We start from the raw sequence: 26259 nt of genomic DNA, 5'->3' as shown, positions 1-26259 counted from the left end.
GAGTAAAAATACAAGAATAGAAGAAAACTATCAGAAAAGTGCTCTGTTTCTTCAACAGTAAAGGGACAAGTAGTCAGGAAATAGATTACAAATGAACACTTTTGGAGCAGCCATGACATCCAACTTTCATTTCCATAAAGTGTTATAGGTAATACTATTGTCTGCACTACTCTGGTGCATCGATGGAAGTAAAAGTTGGATGCTAAAGAAGAATATTGACATTTTCTAATTTTGGCCAAAGTACAGAAATACTGTCATGGAGAAAATCTTTCTATGCAACTGCTAAGAATTAATACCAACTTGATATATAGTCAATCAATCAATATCAAATCATTGGTGTGTGTTTTCTGGTTTATTTCTCTATTATGTGACAAAAATTCCCACTGACATCTAAAGATCTCCATTATGCATTTATAAACATCGCTATTCAAAAGTAGCAGAATATGGGAAAAGTTGAATCTGCTGTTGCAAAGAATAATGTTTGTTAAGTGAAATGATTCCAAATATGTAAGAGTAATACGGTATATATAAGGATAAGCAATAGCCTCTATCTTTAATCCAGTGTTATTTTGGTAAACATTTTCTGGCAGAAGGTGCAATCTAAAGGATTGGCTATTTACTAAATTAAATTCAGATATTAAATTATGGATGTAAATATGCCTTGAGCAGTGAAGGCTAACCTATGGCACGCCATACTGAGCCGTTGCCCCAGCTCAGCTCCAGCACCAGAAAATGAATTTTGTTTGCAAGGACAGGCCAGCTCCGACAGGATGCACCATACAATACTAAGAGAGCTGTGGGGGAGGGGGGAATAAAACAAACCTACTAATCACATGCATGTATCATTTCCACAGTTTCCTATCAGTATCCTGCTATTCATCATTGTCTCAAAACTGTAAAAAGGTTACATTTTAAGCTCTAAACATTTCAGTACCTTTTGCAAACTATGTACATACTAGGTCTTCTTCAACCTGATGTGCCAATTGCAGTGCGCCTGTGTTAACACTCAACCCAACCATTGGCCACTATCTCACAAGTCCCAGCCTTGAAATTGAGTCAGGCCAAGAAACAGATACAGTGATATGACAAAGAAAATACACCCTCTTTGTGTTCTATGGTTTTATGTATTAGGATTTCATAAAAATCATCCAGTCCTTAGCAATTCTTAAAACTGGGTAAATACCTTGGCTTTCTTTTTGTAATTAAATGATGGCCGGTGTAATATGTCATGTGTTGTTGTTCATCTAAGGTTATATTTTTAATAGCTGCTAAGGACCAAATGACTTTATCTATGTCCTGATATATATAAAACAACAGAACTCAAAAAGGGTATACTTTGTCACATGACTACATATGAGCAAAAGAAAAAACTATTAGCATGCAGGCAGGTTCAGAAATGAAAAAAATTATAACCCACTAAAATTTAAGAAGTAGGTTGCCCTATCCTATATCTCCTATACCTTGTAGATATATCTTATATGTTATGAATTATATTACTGCCGATCAATTTCCGATCACAAATTAAATGACCTATAAAGCCCTACATGGTATCGGACCAGAATACCTACGAGACCGCCTTCTGCCATACGAATCCCAGCAGCCGATTAGGTCCCATAGACTTGGCCTTCTCTGGGTCCTGTCGACTAAACAATGCCAGTTGGCGGGGCCCACGGAAAGAGCCTTCTTTGTAGCGGCCCCGGCCCTCTGGAATCAACTCCCTCCAGAGATCTAAACAGCCCCCACCCTCCTCGCCTTCCGTAAAATGCTGAAAACTCACCTCTGTCGCCAGGCGTGGGGATGATTATCTTCCCCTTCGTTGTCTCTCGGACCTCTGTAGTATAATTAACTGGGTTGAATGTGTACGAGTGCATAGTTGTGATTTTATGATTTGGATTATTTTACATTAATGTTTTTAATTGACTTTTTAAATTTAATATTGGATTTGTAATGTACTGTACTACTGTTATGTATGAATAAATAAATAAGTAAATAAGTAAATAATAAATAAATAAATGTCAGCTATATTACTGTTTTTTGTTAATTTCAGATGGCTGTTTTAGCATATCAACCTAGAGTGAAATTGTTTTAGCCTGTACTTTTCAGCAATTGAGTAGTTTCTTTACAAAGTTCCCATTCTATATAATATTATTTGCTCAATTCCTTAAAGGCTCACACCAAATTTATTTTTAGATTTCTCAAAGAACTGCTATGGCCTAGAGGTAGAGCTCTGACCTCACAATCAGGAGGTTGTGAGTTCAATCCTAGGTAGAGGGTCTCCTGCTTCGCAGGGGATTGGACTAGATGACCTGCAAGGTCCCTTTTGTTAATCTGTATAATCTGTATAAACTCTAGGCCAGTGATAACGAACCTTTTTCTCCTTGGGTACCGAAAGAGTGAGGGCATGCTCTATTGCACATGCATGAGTTTCCACACCCATAATTCAGTGCCTGGGGAGATCACTGAATATATCCCCCACCACCTGGAGGCCCTCTGGAAGATGGAAACAGCGTGCTTCCCAACTTCTGTTGGGCCCAGTCTTAAAAGATATTATAGAGTCTGTTGATGGATTCCGGCCACTTAAAAATCTTATCTCAGAGATTTATGTTTAAATATATGAGATCAGTCTCCAAAATCATTAGTGGCTTTTGCTTCAATTACAAACACTTTATTTCAATCACTAGTTGGAATACTATTTGTTGCCAGAAAACCTTTACCCTTTTTTTCATCAGGAAACAAGGGATATAAATATTGAGGGAAGGTAGTTCCTTACCATGTAGACTTATTGAAAGATGAAACAACAAAGAAACAGAGAAAATAGATTTTAGAAAACTGGCATAGGAATGGAACTCTGCAAATGTAGACATATTAAATAAACTGTAATGTCAGCCAAAATGAAATATCCATATGCTTTTTTAGCTACAACCTTTTCTTGAAAGGCTTTTCCCCACAAGCATATAAAATATTTCACAATTAACTGGGGGAAGAATATTTTAAGAATTCAAGATTAGAAAGTCGAGCAACTCATTAAAATATTCCAGGGAAAGAAAAGTGGGGGTGTAGATGGATGAAAGAGAATGAAGTTGAAAGGGATCTAGGTAACACAAAACAATATTCTAAAGGGGGGGGGGGCTTTCTGCTATCATTTGTAAAAAAAAAAAAGAGATATTTATAGGCCCTATAAGTGACTGGGGAAAAACAAAAGAATCTCAATTATTTGCAGAATGAAAGCTATGCACATGTAACTACAACGAAAAGACATGTCAGTAAGAAGTACAAGAAATAATTAATAAGTTTGGAAGATAAGCAATAATGAATAAGAAAGAAAATTGAAAATTAAAGGTGGTAGACGTAGGTGACAAAAAAGGAGCTAAGGAGGCAGCATTAGATAATAGTAGATATGCCTAGAAGAATATATTATATATTTAAATCTGGAGAAAGGGAAGGTGTAACTTTAAGAATAGCACCAATGTTAGAATTAAGTCAGGGTTTGGGTTTGTTTGTAAACCACATAATGGATTAGGATGAAAAGTATTCAGGGAAGGTCCAGAGGAAGGAAGTAGAAAAGAAGGGAAAAGAGACAGGAAGGAAATAGATAAGAGGGAGAGAGGAAGAAGGTAGAAGGAAGAGAGGAAGATGGGGGGGGCGCTAATGAAATATACAAGGAAAACAAATGGGAGATAAAAGTATAAAAGGTGAAAATTTAAGATATTTATTTATGGCATTTTGAATAAATATATAAATATGTTTTGATATTATGGTATATGCTTGGATGCAAAGTTTGTGAAAAGATTTTTTTAAAAGAAAAGATATGTCAGTCAAAGCTCCTGTTGATAGTTCCAATCCCTTTATTTTAGTCAATCAAAAATTATTCATGCAAACATTAACAACCAGTTCAGCTTTGTTTTTGTTCAAGTAATCAGAAAATTAAAATGACCTGAGAGAATCATTTCCTTATAAGAATAATTTTTCAAAAGTCCAATTTTTATATGGTTAGGGATATAAAATTGTATACCAGGCTCACATACAGCTGTGCTTTTATAAAATGGAAAATAGAAAGGAGTGATTTTCATTAGAGAAGACTTAATTAGCTTTATCCCCGCCAGCTACATTCTGACTGCAATTCCTGTCTGAATTTTAAAAAACATTTACTTTCTCTCATATATTTATTAGAACAAATAGGGGAAAAAACAATCACATTATGGTAAGAATTGAGAGTTGGCGGGGTTTGGTGTGTGTATGTGTAAACTCAAGTAAGTGTTGGTTCCTGACAATTCTCTCTAATTTTCTTAAGATTTTCAGAAATGCCTTCTTCTCATCGTTGAGTGTGTGTGTGTGTGTGTGTGTGTTTGTGTGTAACTAGAACTCACAATCTTCTGGTTTATAGTCTGATGCCTTAACCACTACATCAAGCAAGAATTACACTAAAGATTTTTTGCTTTGAAAGCTTATTTTCCAAAATACAGCCCCCAAATAATAGTCAATTACATGTGATTGTAGGAGAAATAGGTTCTGCTTAAGAAGACTTTAACATTACAATCAAGGTGATTCTATCTCAATATGACTGCACAATTTAATGGCAAACCATGAAATTCATTTCCTGCACCTAAAAGGGCTGACAGGCCCTGAGGATAGATTTGAGCAAGGCTGCTTCAGATTCGTTCCTCACGATTGCCATACAGGGAAGGTTTGGGATGATATAAATAGGAAACACATGTGCAAGGCTTCATCAACACAGGGAGCGAACATCCCACTCCCATGAAATATGTCTGAGAGTGCCAGTGCTTGAAAACAGCATTCCATTTCTTGAAGCAACTGCAATTTCAGGAATGCATGAGTGATTTTTTGCATTTCAATACTAGACAGCAAAGCATTCTTTTTTACAAACTAGTAAAAGAAAAAGAGTCCTTTTGTCCTTTTATACAACCTCACAGTAATCAGCAAGACATGTAGGGTAGACTCTAATGATAAATTATTAACTTGCTGTGACAGGCCAGCCACTGATGGGTGTTGCTTTTAATTCCTTGTGAAGGACTTGAACTTTCCAGATGTAATTTGGCTGGAAGTAGAAATTAAGTTAGAACACAAAGCCATGCAAATGAACCAGCTTGCATTCATTTCTCTTGCTTTCATTAGGATCCCTACATTGTACTCTATTGAAAATGTTTAAATCCAACACAAACATTTTCAAAATTCAAATATATGCAGAAAGAATAAATTTACTAAATAAATGATATTCTACCTTCAACTTTGTAGAAGGATACTGTAAGATAAACAAACAAAGGGAAGGAAAAGGGAGAGAAGCTGTGAAAGGCATTAAACTAGAGAACTCTAGTACAGTACTGCAGTATTAAAATGTACTACAAATATGCATTTTTACACTCTTAAGCACAAAAAAGTATTTTGCAGACACTGATAACCACTCTTGCATGCTGCACGGAGGATCGATATTATTGTCATTTTGCAGACAAGAATGGAATTGAAAGATTGGGAATGGGAACATTATTCAAATCTCACCCCTCCTGTGAACCTTAGTTATTACTAGGGCTGCGATTACACATCTTAATTTTTTTTTTACAAAATTAGCATCACACAAACTCTTTATCACCTCAGTAAACTTATTAAACATGGAGGTAGCTGCTGTAAGTATTATCCTCCATATCATTAAAAATTATTGGAAGGAGAAAGAATATTAGAATATTCACCCTGAAATCCTTGATCAAAAATGAAATAGACCCACAGATTTACAGACAACATTCCAGAAACAGAAATCCTGTTGATTCAGAGTTGTAAAACATAGACGGTTATCATGTCTGGCTGCAAGAAAAATCCCTTTAAAAAAATCTGGAAGATATGGAAGAAAAATGTCTAAATCAACTGCATCCTGACTCTCCATTTCCTGTTACATGGCTGAACTTTGGGCTTCCTGGATTATATTTCTTGTTCATACCCCAATACTATTGTTTACATTTTTGGCCTTTGTTATTGAACTTTTGACTACCTTTGTTCTTTATCCTTTAGACTGATTTGCTATTGTTCCTGTGAACTGGCTTTAGTCTTCTGATGCATGAGTCTGCTTTTGTGTTTTCTGACTTCAAGCATTGCAGAACAGTAAGAAAGAGAAGATTATCAACTTTATTGTCTTGCAAGGAGAATACACTGTGGTGCAGCATACAATTTTTGTGCTTTGAAGAGATTGTTTATTTAACAAAACTATTCTGCTTAAATCCAGATAAAGGTACTGCAGTACTCTTAGCTTAGCCTAACATTGTCTATTTACAAATGAAAAAGGAGAATTCTATAATCTGCCTAATACCATCATCCAGTATGGCTTGAATGGAACAATGGCCATGAGCAGAGAAGTGGCTAGAGGACCTTTGCCCACTTCTATTGGTACCATATAATGTATGGATTACAATAGAACAATGGTCATTATCATTAGAATCATTATTCAAACAACTTGGCAACTGACAGAAGAATTAAATATCTGAAATTGCAAATGAATTGGACATCTCTCCTAATCATCTGCAAGTATCATGTAGACAAATGGAGACATAGCAGAATGAATTAAGAATTTGGGTGGTTATGTATCACACTGGTAAATTGTGTAGAGATGCTGAATCCATTGATTCAATTTGGCATCTACAAAAATTCTAGTTGTTATATTCAAGACATGCTTTCTCATCAAGAAAGCTTGGTGATTACCTTCTAAGCAGCATTTTTAGGCATCTAAAAAAATGGAGTTTCACAAAGATATGTAGACTGGGCCAATTGTAATTTATAATTGAGCCAAAAATGTATTGTCGGTAAATCTAAATGCTTTTCAGTCCAATACTCTAATTCAGTGGACTAGGGCAGGGGGTAGGCCAAGTTGGCTCTTCTATGACTTGGGGACTTCAACTCCCAGAATTCCTGAGCCGGTCATGCCAGCTCAGGAATTCTGGGACTTGAAGTCCACATGTCATAGAAGAGGCAACATTGCCTACCCCTGGACTAGGGCACAGAGATGCAATTTTGGAGGATTAAGGCTTCATATGGCCTTTCAGTGCTGAACTAAGAGCCCAAGTAAGAGTGGTGCCAAGTTATTTCAAACTTGTGTTCAAATAGAGGTATGGGTTGTCTATTTACAATGTTAAAATTATTTGATCATATTAAAAGCAAGAATAATTTCAACTGTGAGGTTACTGCTGGCCACCCAAAATCTATGATTACGTAAAGCTGGATCCTAGTTGCTAGGCTTTAATATTAGAAAGCAAAATAAAAATGAAGAGTAATTGCTTACTTTTATCTTGCATTCATAAGTGTGCTGGACACTCAGGAAATTCAACTATGTACTTAATTTGTGGGGGGGGGGGAAGTAATGCTGAAGTCTTAAGTCTACCTAGGTCTCTAATGTGTGTGTGTGTGTGTGTGCAGTTTTAATTTAACTGAATTCTCAACCCAGGTTATTAGGATCTACCAGATCTATGGATGAGTGAAGATTTGTATTTGTGTATTTATCCTATCACAGAAGAGAACAGTGTATGGCCCATTCTTCCTTCAGGTCTACTAAGAGATATCAGATGTTTACCCTCCGCAAATCAGCTGAATTTGTCTGTCAACTGGTTTGGAGATTTCAGCAATTTCTTACTGCAAATATTCCAGATTCTAAAATTATACCAAAAAATGTATTAGAACATGTATGAATATGCCAAGGAGTATTTATGTCTTGGGGGGGGAGGGGATAATCAGATAAAGAGCAGTTTATTTATAAAATGCTTTCACAATAAGCAAATCAAGATGTTTTGAAGTTATGCTGAATGTCTACACTTTACAAAATCTAATTCACAACAGGGGAGGGGGAGGAATTGCTAGAACAACAACACACCCAAGTTAATTAATAATAGTAGTATTACAAATGGTTGAACAAGTTATTCTTGAAATGATTAGCTTAGTAACATCTAAACAAAATGTGAACCCAAATTAAAGGACTGGTTAGATAGTAGGAGACAGTGCCTCTCCAATTCTAAGTGTTGACACTAAATAAAAAGCATTGCAGTTTACTTTCAAAAATTATACTGTCTGAGTCAACACATTAAGAATTTTGGAAGACCTCTTAAGAGAGAAGGAAATACAATACTTCTACGTGCATAGTAAACTTTTCTTTAATATCTTTTTGTTCCTGCAGGGATTATTACACTGATAGCTGCCCTACTTCTCTTGAGAGAAGCATCGTGTTCTCTTTTTATATTTCTAAGAGAGAGAAAAGACAAGACCAACAAAAGAAGTTCTTTTCTGATAATGTTTCTGTGAACAAAGAGCTGCATTCAAAGCCCAAGTTTAAAAATGAATTCATTTCTTTTGTGATATCTTAAATTCTTCACTAAGAGCAAAATATAGAACATGAATTAAAAACAGTATGAATTAAAAACCTTTAGTTCACCTTCCTTTCCGGGGCATGGGTTGAATCCAATGATTTTCAGTACCCCTTCCAACTCTATGATTCTATCATCATGGCTAAGGTTAATTCAACTTAATTTGGACTTTCGCAAATGAAACCTGCCATGTCGTATCTGAAGGGAGGTCAAAGAGGTGATCTAGCTTTCAAGTAAACAGTCCTCAAATCTCAAACATTTCTGCATTCTGCATGATGTTTCAACAAAGAGACAGCATGACAATTCACAAAATGCTACTTGCTGCATAAAACCACTGAAGCAGCAGTGAGGACTGTTTAGAGGACTGATACATATCACCTCAACCATGAATGTGAACTGAAGGACTACAAAAGTATGTCTTCCCTACTATAAGTTACAAACATCCTGTAGCACAAATACAACACACACAGCAACCTGCCCAGGCAACATGGCCTTTCAAACAATTTACAGAACCTCCAGATTCTGATATTGCCTTCTAACTCTGCTAAAAAAAAGCTTATCATGTTACCTACTATGGTTAAAAATTCAATCTGGTGCTATGTGTGAACACAGCCAAATCAAATGACACAAGGAGGTTGTCAACTAGTCTAGCCTTAGGGTAAATTTTAATATGTCACCCATGCTCCAGTTAATGGCATATTGAAGAAATGTAATAGCATTAAGTGGTGCAAGGAAACACTGTACAAGCAAAGAGTTGGCTCCATAAATTAATCCTTAGCTGCTTCTAGTCATAATGTCAGTAAATAAGGAATAGCAAACATTCCAGTAAACTACAACATTAAGCAGCCATGGCCAGCCTCATTAGTGGAGAAAGATGTTGAGAGTCTGAATTCATTGGCATCTGAAATAGATTCCCTCTATCTCCTGCTTTAAAAAACTATTGAGTGGGGTTTTTTTTAAAGAGTTATAAGGCCATGCTTTTTAGAATTGAATATAGAAGAAAAGACAAAACAAAGAACTACAGTTTTAATTATATGTTTTCTTCCTCTAGCTTGATGGAGCCACTGATGTTTCCAAAACTAGTTATATAACAGGAAATCAATCCTACATTTATTAACACATATGTAAATAAAATTACCAGCACATGTATTTCTGGAGATACCCCTGAGACTTCTGCTTAGAGTGTTTATTTGGCTTTTCAAAACCTTGTAGCTGATAATAGCAGTTTATACTGAGTATCATGAATTACTAAATATGAGAAGCTGTGTAAGAAAAATAGAATAAAGTAATACAATGTGTTTGTTCTGTCCTATCCTCTGGAAAGCAACTGGAAAAAACTAAAAGAATTCCATAATCAGATATTTTCTTTAGAAAACAGAACCTAAGCTCAATAAAGTATGGCGTAAGAATACTGTATTGCATATATTTAAGTTCCAAATTATTTTTTTTCTCTAGGAAAAATACAGAAAAACCTCCTTCAGCTCAAGTCCCTTATGATTTCAAAATTTCCAAAAATATTAAATCTAAATTTATTACTAGTTGTTGAAGGAACTTTTAGTCTCTACGTTTAAAGTTGGAAGTATCACCAATTCCTTTACTTTTTTTAAAAAAAATAGCCAAACAAGATTCGCTGGCTGGGGAATTCTGGGAGTTGAAGTCCAAATATCTTCAAGTTGCCAAGGTTGGGAAACACTGGTTTAGTTAAACCTACTGTAATAGTATGTGAGAATGACAGCATAAGTGATTGTAGCCCTGGAAAGGCAATGGTAAGAAAGATGTGGGGAGATTTATGGGGAGGATGAACTGCCTGGTTTTATTCAGGGTTCCTCATGTTCCCTATTTCTAACCTTTAAATGAATAATGAACCAAAATATAATGTGTATTTCCATAAAAACTGCTGACATGCCAAAATTTGTCAAAATCTAGTTATGTATTCTGAAACTACTTTGTCATATCGTATAATAACAATAGTACCCACCAGATCCTTTAAACATCCCTTCTTCTAGTGCTGTGACGGCGAATCTATGGCACATGTGCCACAAGTGGATACAGAGCCATAGGGGAGGGCATGCGAGACTTTTCTATGTTTCAGCTCCAGCCCACACGCATGCACTACCCAGCTGATTTTTGGGCTTTGGAAATCCCCCAACGGGTAAACCGGAAGTTTGGAAAAACACACTTCTGGTTTGCCCATTTGGGTATTTTTTTTTTTACCTAACAGCAGTGGTGGTGAGAGGTAGAGCCGTATTGGTACGAACCCACTGATTTTTGGTTATTTTTCTTTCCCAGCGTGTCTGTGTGGAAGAAGCCTTCAGCTGTGCTTCTCAGGAAGTTTAAAGGTCAGCATTAAGAGGGGGGGGGGCAGGAGGGCTTCTTCTGACACAGAGATGTTGGGAAGGGAAATCACCAAAAATCAGTGTGTTCATACCGATATGGCTCTCTGGACCATACCGGTATGAACCCACAACTGCCTACCAGGCTTCAGAAAGGCCTATGTGCATGCATGCGCGGGGAGTGCAGCGGGGGGCATGCGTGCTGGAGTAAGGAAGGGTGTGTGCACATGCACACATGCTAGCACACCCACACACAACCTTTTGGCACGCGAAACAAAATTGATTTTGGCACACGAAACAAAATTGATTTGCCATCATTGTTCTAGTGCAGTGATGGCAAACATATGGCATGGGTGCCACAGGTGGCATGTGGAGCCATATCTGTTGGCACATGAGCCGTTGCCCTAGCTCAGCTCCAATGTGCATGTGTGTGCCAGCAGCTTGATTTTGGCTCTCACAGAGGCTCTGGGAGAGCGTTTTTGGCTCAGAGAACCTCCAGGGGGATGGGGGAGGACATTTTTACCCTCCCTCAGCTCCAGGGAAGCCTTTAGAGCTCGGGGAGAGCAAAACACAAGCCTATTGGGCCCACCAGAATATGGGAAACAGGCCATTTCTGGTCTTCAGAGGGCCTCCGGGGGGTGGGAAAAACTGTTTTCGCCCTCCCTGGGCATTGAATTATGGGTGTGGGCAATCATGCATGTGCGATAGCGCATGCACGCGCACTTTCAGCACCTGAGGGGAAAAAGGTTTGCCATCACTATTCTAGTGTGTCTAATAATTACTAGACACCTTCTTTCGCATCTTTAGCACCTAATCTTTAAGCCCCAAGAGCACCCTTATGCAACTGTATTACAAGGGCAGAATTAAAAGACTGCATATAAACATAAATGAAACAATCATCAATTCCACTATCTAACATCAAACGTACATGTTTCTGCCAAATCTAAACCCCTTACCCTGTCAAGTTAGATTATTAAATAAACTCAAAGGAAGATTATCTTGAAGATATAAATCTTCAAAAGCCATAGATTCCAAATCCAAAATTTTAGAATTTCAATAAATTAATTTCAATTGTCAGGTTCTATTTTAACATAATGTACTATATAACCTTACTGCTTTTAATAAACAAATTCTTAGCTGTGGCTTCTAACCATGGAGACACTCTTCATGGAAGGATGAATTATAAAAACATTTTTAGAAATAGGTATTGTGCAACATTGGCACAAAGCTTTAAAGCTTCCAAACATTATATTTGTAAGAATAGGTAACACCTGTAACAGCCATACTTAACAAACGTACATTTAGATTTTCTACTTGAGAAATGAAAAATCTTAAGCAACAAACAAGCTCAATTAGCATCCAGAATTCCACAATTCATCCATAAATGTCATTACAAATGTTCTGTTCTAGAGAAAGTTAACTTTTACTATAAATTCCCAATATTTTTGAACTCCTTGTTTCATAGGAAATTTGCCAACCTTACACCCAACAAAGCAATCATTAGATTAAAATGTGCTTCTACATCCAAGTTCATTTAAGCCAAATTTGTAGAGAAATTGATTTTTTATGACATTGTCTGGAAGCTTTCCAAACTGAGATGTTTACAGGGTCCAGGGACAACCTAATTGAGTCATTAAGAGTTTTATGACTGATAAACATCACTAAATAATATGACTGGCTGAAAGCTTTCATTTCATTCATAGTTAAATCTTTCTATTTATACATAAACTATGGTATATAGGTTAAAACATCCAAGATTCTTTCCTGAAGAGAATACCTAGATATAAGTTCAGCCAATATATTCAGATTTGCTAAACAAAATGACTTCTATAGCTATTGGGGGAAAGGGCTTAACTTTATTATCTATTCTCTGTATAGATACCAGTAATAATTAAATACATCAGAAAAGTTAAAATATATGACATTAAGAAAATGTTTAACCTTTATAACTGAATATCAAAATGATGTTTTTGTCTGTCCCTATCTCTGAATATTGTTCAGGAAGCTTTTGATGCCAAATGACATTAAGGACAAACACCTATAAGGGTTAGGCCTAGTTCCTGTCATACAACTTTTGTGTATTTGCCTCATGGCTGCTTTTTAACCTGCCTAGTGAAATCCAGTGAAACAGGAAAACTTGGAACCTTTTATCTAGGACAAGTACATATTTGAATCTTCTTGAGGGAACTTGCTACTCAGGGACATTAAAAAAAAGTACACACAAAAGACATAGGAGGGGACACATTTTTTAATACTGAATAATGGAAGAATTAGAAATTGCCATAGTACTTGCCCTTCAGAAAGTTATATGCAAACAGTGATGGGGAAAATCTAACATGGTATTAATTTAGAAACTGGTATTAAGTTTGTCCTTATAAAATTGAATCCAATTTATTGTTCTGCTATATCTTTCAATAATTTGCTGACAAATCTGTATATCCATATTGAAAATTTCTGTCCAATTTGTAACTCATTCAAATTGGTTGTTTGCTAGTGCTGATCACCTTGATTAAAGCAATAATACCTCCCTGGTGTCAGGCTTTAGAACTGAATACTAATGTATGCCACTAAAATGTTAGGAAACAAATTTTAATGATATGATTTCAGCACAGATAGAATAAATAGAGAAATCAGCTAATACCAGACTTTTTAATAATATCAATTTTTATCCCAGGCAATGAAAATTGTATTATTTCAAACTACCTCTTTGTTACCAACATATTTCTTACCACAATAAACCTATTCCATCCATATGGGATAGCTATACAGTATTTCAGCCCCAAATGTAACTAGAATAGAATATAATAGAATTCTTTATTGGCCAAGTGTGATTGGACACACAAGGAATTTGTCTTTGGTGCATATGCTATCAGTGTACATAAAAGAAAATATACGGTACATTTGTCAAGAATCATGAGGTACAACACTTAATGATTGTCATGGGGTCAAATAACATGAACCTGGAGAAATGCATTCTGGTGCATTCAACTAGATTGTCCAGAATTACTTCAAATATATAACTTGCCATCTATCTATCATGTTTTCTCCAAATTGGGTCCCATATGTGGATTTCAACTCTCATAATACTCAACAATGCCAATGCTGGCTAGAAAATTCTGAGAATCAAACTCCAGATGTCAGAATGCCACTAACACTGGGGAAGGCCATTAAAGACTGTTCCTTCAGAATCAATTCAATATATTTCCACAACTTAAAATAAGAATTGCTTATATCATTATTATTTCAAGAGAAATATAGGAATAATATTGTTATGAAATCCACACCTTGGGAAACAAAGCTTTTATAGTTATACTTCAGAACTTTACCTTCTCTATTTCATTCTAAACAATTTCAATAATCAAATTTATTTTAAGGACTAATCTAGTTCTAAGACTTCCGAAGAAAACTAAAAACAAGCCCAGCAAGCAGTAAGTACAACTTATTTTAAATATATCTTCCTATATATATATATATACACACTCATATGTGGATAATCTGGGAATTTTGGGTATAATGGAAATCAGTAGGAATTAAGTGATATAAAAGCTTTCTTATATACATACAAATGATTTAGCAAAGGTTATCAGGCCACCTCTAATTTCTGGTAGTTTTTGCCTAAAGCAAAAAAAACCCTTGAGTTTAAGAATAACTGAATCATTCCTAAATTAAGGAAATGTGTATAAAAGCAAAACCTGTCAGAATTATGTATTTTCTCTAAAAAATATTGAAATAGAGACTAGTATAAATGAGAATACTATAATTTAATTTATAAAATATTCACAATACACAAAAACTCTGTGATCAAAACCACAGGTTGTTTCATTGATCTGTCATAGAACATAGAACACACTATAAATATGCATTTCCAGCCTTGATACTAAGCATTTTACCATCATTTTTTCCAACTTCATCTTAAAAGCTCTGAAGGATATCCTTCAAATAAGTATTAAAAGGTGGTGATATGAACAACAAAAAAGGAAGAAAAATCTTAGCAATACTCTCACACACAATCTAATTAGTGATACTAAATGGAACATTCAAGAAGGAAAGGAACAGTAAGAAAACCCATCCAAGTTTCTTGATTTCTGAATTAAATATAATTTTAGCACTTTAGGGGGAACTTAAATATAAGCAAATATTTTTATGTACTGGCTGGGCCTAATCTTGGAATTACATTTAAAACAGGGGTCGACAAAGTTGTTCAGAATCTAGGAGCCAGCCAAAAAATTTAGGAGCCAGAATTTTTTTTAAGCAAACTTGGTTTTTAATTTAACAAAAAAAACATTACAAACGTTATAAACAACATTTTACTTTTAAAGATAATAAATATTATATTTTGATATTTTAGATTTTAGGCAACATTCTAGTGTTTTTCACTTTGCGTTTTGTGGCCATGAACATGCCTTGTGATTTTAGAGCTGAAGTACCAGTGGTCCACAGCCTTGGCAGGATCAAACGCCTTCACAGATGGCCCATTCATGGTGATCATAAACAAGTCACTTAAACTTTCTTCTTGCATCCTTGATCTGAATTTATTTTTGACCATGTTCATCAAACTAAATCCTCTTTCACAACATGAGGTTGAGACAGGGAGCACCGCTACAATCGACAACAGGTTTCCCAGAACTGGAAATCTCTCGGTGTTGGAGAGTGCCAAATCCAGAAGCTCACACAGTTTCTTTCCTTTTCCAAGGACCTTAAACTCATACCACTCATTGAGGAGTGAGTGAATGCATTGGTCATCACTTTCAGGTGGAGATAGCTGTTTACGAAAATGATGAGCCAATGCAGTAATCTCAACCACACCGTAGTCTTGCAATGTTGTTCCTGCTGGCCAGGCAAAGGTGTCAAACACTGCGGTGGATCTTTCAATATTTATATCACTTAGAAATCGCACTGTCAAGTATTTAACTGCATGATTAATTAAATTAGCTTTTTCCTGCTGAATTGATGCAGCTACAGTGTTGCTCAGTCCATGTAGCTGTACATTTTGAAACAGTCCTTGAAGAGATGTTCCTGAGACAAATCTGGCCTCATGTTGTTTTGGTGCATCTCTAAGTGAATTGATTGTTGAAATTGTGCTTTTCACATGCAACTCAATTGTGCTTAAAAAAAGCTCTTCCCTTTGAAATATAAGTGACAAGTTTTTAAGAATTTCCAGATAGTCCAGTAGAAAATGGAGCATGTGAACAAATTTAAAATCTGTGAGCTTTCTCAGTAAACCATGGGCAGCTGCAGAGGCACTGTCTTTTTCCGCAGCCACACTTTCTAGGCGGATTGTCACGCATTTCCAGTCTTTGACAAGTGCAGACAGAGCACCGACTTTGCTTGCTACCCATCTGACATTATGCAAGTATTGGAATTTCAGAATTGTAAGCTGCAGGTTTTCTGCTACTTGCTTCAGCTGTCGCATTCTCTTAGGTGAGTATTGATAAAATTGGTAGAGTTTCTTTAAAATAGAGTCAAGGTCATCAATTAATTTAGCTTGTTTTACTGAACTTAATACACTTAAGTTCAATCGGTGTGCAACACAGTGAATGCCAATTAAATGACTGATGTTTTGGCGTATTTTCTGCACCAAGCCATTTTCGGTCCCAATCATGCTGGCAGCACCATCTGTACCAATGGCAATCAAGTGACTTGAAGAAAGCCAGCCTACAAGACCAAGTGTTCTAAGTTCTTCTGTGAGCGCTTCTAAATATTCATCTGCAGTAGCCATTTCAAGAGGAGAAACAGAAAGAAATACTTCTTTGACCCTGTTGTCCTTGATGTACCTGACATACAGAATCAGTTGTTCAACCCCTGCTTTGTCAGTTGAGCCATCTAGCATCAAGCTGACATATTTTGCCTCTTTGAGCTCACTGATTAGGTTTTTCCTGATTATTTCTGCAATATGGGAAATTAATTCTTTGCATCTTTTATCGTTTGCATATTCCTGTCGCACAGCACTCCCTAATTTCTCCGTCAACTCTAGCAACCCTTCAAAATCTGTGAAAGGTCTGTTGTTTTTGGCAATATAATAGGCCACATTAAATAGAATGGTCATATGTTTAAACATGTCTTCATCCATTTTCCTTATACAAGCAGCCAATGGAGTAGCTTCTGGAGCCAACGCTGCATGTGTAGCCTCCACACAATTTAGATGCTGGAGAGACTTTGCGTGCTTTTTGAAGGTTTCAAGTTTAAAGGGTCCTGAAAATCCTTTTACGATCCTAGATGCTTGGTCAGCAATGCCAGGGAAGGAAGCACAAATCTCGCATATAGCTATACCAGTTGTATGGTCAAATTTAAGCCATGCGAGTTCTTTACACCACTCTTGCCTAAATCTCCTGGGTCCAGCAGTTTGACAACGGCTTGTTGATGGGGACTCCTCTGCTGGTGGGTCTTCTCTTGTTTCTTCAGTTACCTGTTGCCCGGCACTTTCTACCTGTTGCACTGCGCTTTCAAGAGAGGTCTTTGTAAAGAACTGTGTCATTTTCAGTTGCTTTTCATTTTCTGGTATTCTCTCTGTTGCTCTGCGCTTCATTTTTTTCCTGAACCCAGAAAAGAAAAAAAAATGTGCACTTTGCTCTGCTATGCCAATTATAACTTACACATGAACTCTTTACCCTTCTTTGTCCGAGTGGACGAGGCAGTACTCCGGCTTCGTTCTCCTGGCGGCACCCGACTTTGTTCTTCCAGCAGCACTCCGCAGTCCGCCATATAGTACTGGTAATGGGATACACTGTGAATATACTGCCATATAGTAACCATATAATTACAGCATATACTGTGTATATACTGCTATACCCTACTTACAAAAAGATTTAGCAATGTAGGAAACTCCATTCAGTGGTGGTCCAGCAGGATAGGGTCTCTCAGCACTTCTAGAGAAGATTAAAAATCAATCTGCCTTATTATCCATGTATTTTATTTTCTAACCATAAGAAGTTTCAAATCCTTTTTTGTAGGAACAACACTTTTCTAAATCAATGAAACAACATACTCACCTACTCAGCGGTGAGCTGCGATGTCCAGCGATGTCTTGCAAGATTCCCTGCACGTCCTGGTTCAGCTCCGGGAGGTGAATGAATGAACTGCCTGCGATGCGCGCTCACAGAAGCCGCGCATGCGCAGTAGGGTGCAGAGGCTGCGGTCGCAATCTTTCCGGCGCTTATCTGCTCTGGAAAGATGACGTCAGTGCAGGGGGCAGGGAACAGCTGCGGTCATGCGCGCTAGGCGCGCATGACCGTTCCACACAGTGCTTAAAGGGAACCTGTCACCTGCAAAAATCATGTTAAAGTGGGTGCAGTAGCGTGTTAGTGATGCGCTATGCATCACTAACATGCTAGTCCTAGGAAAATCCGTGCAGTAGATCCCCCCAAAACAGTACTGCGGCCTCATTGAACGCGGCCGGGGAGGGGGGATGGTGGGGCACACACTGTATGTACATATAGACCCCCTCACACACGGCGTCTCCCCGGGGAGCACGGCCTTTGTATGTACTTACACAGGTAGCGGGAGATGAGAACGGGCCCCCGGCCACAGCGATCCTTCCCCCGTAACCCAACTCTCCCTGTCCAGTCCCGGAGCATAAGGGGGGCGGAGCAAAGTGGGGAAGGCGGCCTGAGCGATACTGTCCCTGCTTCCTCCGATTGGATGACTCCGTGCAGGAGGTGGGATTGGATTGAGAGTAATATTTTTTCTTCTCAACTCCTCAAGCACCAGGCAACATTTTCTAGGCGCCAGACAACATTTTCTAGGCGCCACTGGCGACCAGGCGCCTGGGTTTGTCGATCCCAGATTTAAAATATACAGTACTTAGTTTATAGAAGAAGATACAATGTAATGCTTGCATGTACATGTCCGCACACATTTTATTGTACTGAATTTCCATTAGAAATAGATCTCTCACTTGTTCTTTCTTTTCAGCAACTTATTAGAAGCAAGCAACTTCTTTCCCAAGCCAACTCCCCACACTTATCCTTTCATCTATGCTGCAAGGCTGATTAATTAAGCAAATCATTTGGCTAATGTAACTAGAACACCCCTTGCCTCACCCTCTGCTAAGATTAAAAGGCAACTGAAAAAGAAAAGAATCTTCAACTCAAATTCACCAGCTTCTGCCAAGCAATGAATGAATAAACACGCACATCAAATATAAATGTAATATCTTTCAAGAAAATATTTAGGAGAAGCCACTTTTTTATGAAAGAAGTTTTAATTTTTTTAAAAAGCTATGATACATGAGCAAACTAAAAAAACAAGCCTCAAGTTCTCTTATACATCTATGCATTCACACAGAAATCAGAATCTTTACAGATATCTCCATTCAAGCTTCCTGAGACAGGAATTCAGACAGTGCAGTTTACTAACTCTCTTTTTGCAGCCTCCAGAATGGAGAAACAACTCGCAGTCCCTTAAAGAGAGCTAGCTTTTCAGTTACATGTAATAAAAACCTTCCTGCATAAAATCAGGACATCAGACAAATAAAAGATAGATTTTAACTTTTGAATATTTGGTCCATAATTTTATATCACTAACAGAACATTTCTAATATACTACCTAAGGGGAAAAAAGTAAAATAGAAAAAATGTTGATTGCAGTTACTGGTTAAAAGTGAGGCTAATTTCCCTATTTTTCAGTCCAACATTCTTAGTTTCAAATTTCCAAATCGGATTTTAATAGGGATTGGTAAAATGGCAATAAAAATACAAACACAGAAAAAGAAAGTCCATATAACTATTGGACAACCATTTAAATATGAGCCAGCAGTGTGCAGCAGCTGCCAAAAAAGCCAACATACTGTAGTTCTAAGTTGCATTTAACAGAGTGATAGAATCAAGATCACATGAAGTGTTAACACCATTTTGTAATCCCTTGGTAAGGCCACACTTGGAATACTGCATTCAGTTTTGGTCACCATGATTTTAAAAAGATATTGAGACTCTAGAAAAACTGTAGAAAAAAGGAATAAAGATGATTTGGGGACTAGAGGCTAAAACATATGAAGAACGGTTGCAGGAATTGGAGATGTCTAATTTAATGAAAAGAAAGGCCAAGGGTAACATTATAGTAGTGTTCCAATATCTCAGGGGCTGTCATAAAGAAGAGGATGTCAAGCTATTCTCCAAAGCACCAGAGGGCAAAAGAAGAAATGGGTGGAAACTAATCAAGGAGAAAAACAACCTAGAACTAAAGAGAAATTCCCTAATAGAACAATTAATCAATGGAACAACTTGCCTCTAGAAGTTGTGAATGCTCAAATACTGAAAGTTTAAAAAAAGATATTGGATAACCATTTGTGGTTGTAGTGGTGTAGGGTTTCCTGCCTAGGCAGGGTTGGACTAGAAGATCTCCAAGGTCCCTTCCAACTCTGTTATTCTGTTCTATTAAATTCTGTATTGGCTTTTTAAAAAATCATTTTTGCATCCATAAAATATAATTTATCTTTGATATTTAGCTGTTATTGAACATTTGTAAGCTAAAGGTAACTGTCCTAGCTCAATAGATTGGCTATTCAATAGAAGTTCTAGTGTAGAACCAACAAGGAAAATGTTGTCTTGGAGTGCTCCATTTCCTTTTTTTCTAAACATAACATAATGTTTCCTATTTCCACAGAAAGACTACTCATTTAAAAAAAGAAAAGTTGCAATTATATTGGAAATAGCTGGGAAGCAGGGAGATGGAAGAGACATGACAAAATGCATACATGAGTTTCCCTTCCTACCACTCCCCTCTTGTGAAACTCACCAAGATTCCCATATGACTCATTCAGTACACAGACAAAGCAGTAAAATGTCTGGCATTCTGGATCTTTTATGAAGCAATAATAGAGCTGCTTCAGAAGCCAAACATATTATGAGTTTAAGTATGAACAATGAACACAAAGTTGAATGTCCAATGATCCACAATTCCGTCAATCACAAAATCCTTTTAAGACTATCTATAACTGGGCTATTGATGTGGGAAGAAATGGGTTCTGATTAATTATATCAGTATCTCTTCCTATAACACCACATATAGAATTAATATAGAATTGAACATATAGAATTAATATAGAATTGAAAACCACAATTCTATATTAACTTGTAAGACATAAAATCAACAGAAGCAATCAAACTCAGCTTCAAGAAACAGAAAATTTCAAGAACGAATTATACTTCTTTTGTGGTGATTCAGTGTAAATCAGGTTGCAATCACTAATTCAGTATGACTATTCTTTGTAACTTCCCTTGCCTCGTAATTGGCAATACAGATTTTCCCAGCAATAAGAACTTTTTGACCTCTTCTCTACTACCCATATCTTCAGACATGTTCCAAGTCACAGGACCCAGTTAACTTATAGAGCCTATATATATTGGCTGTTGCATTGTAACAAATATGCATATTTAGTGCTAAAAATTACTGTGCAATTACCTATTCTAACAAACAATGTGTATTATGATAATTCACAATTTACTTTTAAGCAATCCTATACATTAAACAAAAGCTTTTACAGAGAGGCCAGCAAAACCTTTCGTTTTAAATCACATTTATTTTATTTTTGATGAACTGATTAGTAAAAGGTAACTTTTAAAGGAACACTTAAAAGCCTGTACACATTAGCCAAAATTAAGAATTATATCAGTTTTTAATTATTTTGTTTGTATAGTACTAAATGAGCAACAGCAACCAAAATAACTAAATATCTAACAACATAACTGTGGATTTAAAAGAAATTATGTCCAAACAAACATGCTTGAAATCTCATTTGTCATTATTTTCATTCCGCTCATTATAGTATTTATACTTCAGGACATTACAATATTTTTTAATTCAGTAGGCAACTATTAAAATGGCGGAAGGGTAATGAACAATTAGTTTGGGTCAACATAAAGGATATGTCTGGGAGAGACAAACTGGATTATGAGACTTCTAAATGCAATAGCTCAAGTTGAGCAAACAAGAGCCAAATTTAATTAGCACACTTCGGAAATCAAAGTATGAAAAAGTCAAGGAGCATGCACCCTTTGTTCACAAATCAGTCACATAAATGAGCACACAGCTTACTTTTCTCTGAACCAGCATTCATGCACAATGCTTTTTTCCTATCAGTGCTACAGAGGGGGGAGTGCTATTCATCCATAATTAACACACATTAATTATTAACAGTTAATTATTTTATTTTTTTATTTATTAGATTTGTATGCCACCCCTCTCCGTATTTTCTAATATGTACACAAAGATTCACTTTTTAATGAATTGGAAATTCATTCTTTGCACATTCATAACTAAACAAAAGAGCAGGAATATTCTATCCCTCGACAGTAAATATATACTTACCATGGTTAGGTAAATTAAATTCATAAACTAGTAAGCCAACAATGAGATTTCAATCCATGAACCCAATAATTGATATCATTCTTGGGCCAAAACATACGGTATCCTTTAAAACACTGACCTTGAAAAAGAAGCAGAGCAGCTGACAACTAGAAATCTTTCCAGCTCAATGCCAAATCCCCCCCCCCCAAGTATTCTTCCACCTCCATTAATCAGAATGGTCTCTTTTAGGGGTCTTCACTCTCCATTCCCTTAAGGTCACTCTGTAATATCTTGCCCTGCCCAACTTTTTCTCAACAATTCCTGGAATGTGTATCACTATCACAAAGATCACTGGGGGGGAAACCACCTCATTCTCCAAGATTTTCTCTGCAGAGCCTGAATCATTGCCCCAACTCAAGCTTATTTCACACCTACCACTTCAAAATGGTCTTTGTGCTACTATTTCCATGACGGGATTACAGCTCATTTCCAGCACCTTCTCCCTATTCCCTTGGGCCAAAAGTCTTCTTTTCAGCTTCGATGAGCGACTCTGAAAACTACCTTAACCGGCACGAGCTTTCCACTCCACCCACCACCATTTCAAATCCATATTGGAACCAAGAACAGCCCCCCCCCCCCATATATCCTGGAGGCACAAACCACCAAAACCGACGAGGTCTTCCAAACGACTCGCAGTCCCACCCCCCTATCAAGTTGTCCTTCGTTTATCCACAGGCCTCCTTAAGACGTTCCTTCTTCACAAGTTCCCGCATTTCCCCTTCAGGCTCCACAGGGGAGGAAAAAAGCCACCGAATTTCATTTAGGCACTGGCGTATTTTTTTTTTAAAAAAATTTAACACCCTCCCCCCGTTCAGTGTTTTTTTTTACCCACCTCTCCGTTTCTTCCCCCCCACCCCACGGAGCTCCACTTTCCCCCCACCCCACTCCAGACCCTCCACCACCCGCACCCCGAGAGCAAGGAAACACCGACCCCTCGACATATGGCAGGCAGGAAGCAGGGAGATAAGTTTGGGGTGTGGAGCCCAAACTCCCCCCCCCCCATTATTCCCTTTCCCCCCGCACGAATCCCCTCTTGCATGTCAGTTCATTGCCGTGGGGCAGCGCCCAAAGGCTTCCTTCGGCGGGAGGGGTCTTCCCTCGCCCTTCCACTTACACGCTACTTCTTTACACGGGACTGTCTTCCCAGCCCGCTTCCCCGGAGAAAAGCCGTCCCTTGCTGCCCCCTCCCTTCCCCATACGCCCCCCCCTTCCGAAGCGGTCTCTCGCCCGGGGGTCCCTTCCTTGGCCCTTCCTCCCCCACGACCCACCTGCTGGCTCCGTCGCCACCGCCTTGCTTGCCTCTTTCCACTCCGCCCCGCTCCAAGTGAGTCGATCCAGGGAACAATGGGGGTGAACAGCGAGCTTGGCAGAGCCCATCCCTGGTCCCCATGGACACAGGCCACGCCCCCGGGTCTCTGAATGGCCTATTCCTTCTGGGGGAGGCGCAGCCACCTCTTCGCTGCCACGCCCAGTTTCGCCCTGCCTTGGAATGGTGTTTATCGACCAAGCCTCTTGATTAGAGGCGAGGAGCAGGTGGCAATAGGACGCCGGAAAGAACTTTCGCGCAAACTAGAAGGGCGAGTCGAGGACTGAGGCAGGTGTGGGAGGGGCCGGATGCAAGGTGGGCGGAGCTAGGGACGGCGCGCGGGAGTGGGGGGAGGGAAGGCTGGTTTTCAAGAGAGGCAAAAACATGTGCTTGGCGAACGGAGAGTCCCCAATTCAGTCGTAGCTAGCAAACAATGTAGAAAAACCTTTGCTTAAAATCCCGTGGGAGACACCATAAATATCATTAGGCCCTCAAATGATAATCGACCAAGTGGGGGGGAAAAGGTAACTTGACATTTTCAAATAATACATGTAATGATAAACATGTCAGTAGCAACAATGATAATTTATCACCCTTGCCTCTTCACAAATTTGTGGGGTCCTTTACAAATTCCTTTTTAATTAAAAAAAATGCTTTCAGCAATTAGTCCCTTAGAATTATATTCGGTTCTCAATCCAAGGCTATAATAAATATTGCCCTTCACTATTTCTTCTAGAAACTAGCTGGATCAGATGACAGCAAATCAAATTCAGAATAATGTTCCCACAGAGATCAACCTAGGGCAGGGATAGGCAAAGTTGGCTCTTCTATGACTCTTCTAGCTAGATTGGCTCAGGAATTCTTGGAGTTGAAGTCCACAAGTCATAGAAGAGCTAACTTTGCCTACCCCTGACCTAGGGTTTCTGGAAACACCCAGGCTAAGCTATCACACCTGGGTCAACTATCCCTATTCAGAATCTGTAGCCTTTGTAATTTATCCTTCATATTTATGCTCTGTCTTTCTTTGAATAACTCCTGTTGACTGCAGTTCTTTCCTTGGTTTTCATCTTAGTTTTTTCTTATACAAAAACCTCTTCCCATTTTTCTTTCATCTAAATTGAGCTCTAAAACTATTGTCTTCATCTTTCAGTTTGTTGACTCCTGCCTGAACAAGTCCCTGCAATTTTTTTGGCAAGATTTTGGAAATGGTTTACCAACACCTCCTTTCCGACTCCAAGTGATCTGCCCAAGCTTACTCGGTTGGCTTTGTATGTAAGGCAGGACGAAAATCTATGATTGCCCAGTTTCTAGTCCAATGCCTTAACCACTACATCAAATTGGCTCTTAATTGTTCAGTAACTTTCACAGTATGTCATCCACCACCTCTAGCCTTTTCTCATTTAAATATTTATACCTTGATTTATTTCCAGAAAGAACTCAAAAGAACAGCAGATCATTTAATATATGGGAGTACAGACAGATGTAAGTCTTAAAAGTACCATTTTAATGTAATAAAAAGGAACACTCCCAGGGTTCTCCCCTTTGAATTATCTCTACAATTTGTTCTCCAAACTTCTAATGATATTACATTTATTTATTTATTCATTCATTCATTCATTCATCCATCCATTCATTCATTTATTTATTAGATTTGTATGCCACCCCTCTCCGAGGACTCGGAGCAGCTCACAAGAAAAAAACAGTACAAATCCAATATTTTTTTAAAAACAGTTTAAAACCCTTAACATAAAAACAATCATACATCTCATGTAAACCATACATAAAGTGGAAACAGCCCAGGGGAAACAATTTCCCCATGCCTGACGGCAGAGGTGGGTTTTGAGGAGTTTGCGAAAGGCAAGGAGGGTGGGGGCAGTCCTAATCTCCGGGGGAGTTGATTCCAGAGGGTTGGGGCTGCCACAGAGAAGGCTCTTCCCCTGGGTCCTGCCAGACAACAATGTTTCGTCGACGGGACCCGGATAAGGCCACCTCTGTGGGACATAACCAGTCGCTGGGATTCGTGCGGCAGAAGGCGGTCCCAGAGATATTCTGGTCCGATGCCATGAAGGTCTTTATAGGTCATAACCAACACTTTGAATTGTGATGGGCAACCAATGCAGACTGCGGAGTGTTGGTGTGACATGGGCATACCTGGGGAAGCCCATGATTGCTCTTGCAGCTGCATTCTGCATGATCTGAAGTTTCCGAACACTCTTCAGAGGTAGCCCCATGTAGAGAGCATTACAGCCGTTGAACCTCGAGGTGATGAGGGCATGAGTGACTGTGAGCAGTGAGGCCCGGTCCAGGTAGGACTGCAACTGGTGCACCAGGCGAACCTGGGCAAACGACCCCCTCACCACAGCTGAAAGATGGTTCTCAAATGTAAACGGTGGATTGAGGAGGATGCCCAAGTTGCGAACCCTCTCTGAGGGGGTCAGTAATTCCCCCCTCTGGGTGATGGACTGACAGATATGATTGTCCTTGGGAGGCAAAACCCACAACCACTCCGTCTTATCAGGGTTGAGTTTGAGTCTGTTGACACCAATCCAGACCCCAACAGCCTCCAGGCACCAGCACATCACTTCCACTGCTTCGCTGACTGGACATTGGGTGGAGATGTAAAGCTGGGTATCATCAGCGTACTGATGATACCTCACCCCATGCCCTTGGATGATCTCACCCAACGGTTTCATGTAGATATTAAATAGCAGGGGGGAGAGGACTGACCCCTGAGGCACCCCACAAGGGAGCAACCTAGAGGTCGACCTCTGACCCCCCACTAACACCGATTGTGACTGACCAGAGAGGTAGGAGGAGAACCATTGAAGAACAGAGCCTCCCACTCCCAACCCCCAGCCGGCACCGAAGGATACCATGGTCAATGGCTGAGAGGTCGAGAAGCACCAGGACAGAGGATAAACCCTGT

At 38.5% G+C, this 26259-nt stretch overlaps 2 protein-coding genes across 8 annotated transcripts in view; both read right to left on the bottom strand.

Annotated features, from left to right (window-relative positions):
* JUP (junction plakoglobin) overlaps positions 1-23518 on the bottom strand; it is a 58934-nt gene extending 35416 nt beyond the window's left edge. The window contains exon 1 of one of the 6 annotated variants that reach the window (XM_070767028.1): positions 23296-23518. Coding sequence is in view for 2 of the 6 variants with exons in the window: in XM_070767027.1 (XP_070623128.1) it covers positions 23296-23417 (122 nt within the window). In the remaining 4 variants the exon portion in view is untranslated. Of the gene's footprint in view, positions 1-23141 lie in introns of all 6 variants that reach the window. The other 5 variants (XM_070767027.1, XM_070767032.1, XM_070767030.1 and 2 more) reach the window with 5 other exon arrangements.
* On the bottom strand, positions 15045-17994 carry LOC139153361 (zinc finger protein 862-like). Of its 2 annotated transcripts, none has more exons than XM_070727166.1 (2): positions 17483-17994; positions 15045-17392 (listed from the first exon to the last, which is right to left on the bottom strand). In XM_070727166.1, the coding sequence occupies exon 2, from the start codon at positions 17208-17210 to the stop codon at positions 15048-15050; it is 2163 nt and encodes a 720-aa protein (XP_070583267.1). In that variant the 5' UTR covers positions 17211-17392; positions 17483-17994; the 3' UTR covers positions 15045-15047. The 2 variants fall into 2 exon arrangements, with proteins under 2 accessions (XP_070583267.1, XP_070583268.1); XM_070727167.1 differs by having other exon boundaries at positions 15045-17217.
* Positions 23519-26259: the final 2741 nt, after the last annotated feature.

Source organism: Erythrolamprus reginae, chromosome Z (genome assembly GCF_031021105.1).
Source record: "Erythrolamprus reginae isolate rEryReg1 chromosome Z, rEryReg1.hap1, whole genome shotgun sequence".
NCBI classification, from domain to species: Eukaryota; Metazoa; Chordata; class Lepidosauria; order Squamata; family Dipsadidae; genus Erythrolamprus; species Erythrolamprus reginae.
Note: the sequence above shows the minus strand (reverse complement) of the source record. Positions and strands in the feature narration are given on the sequence as shown.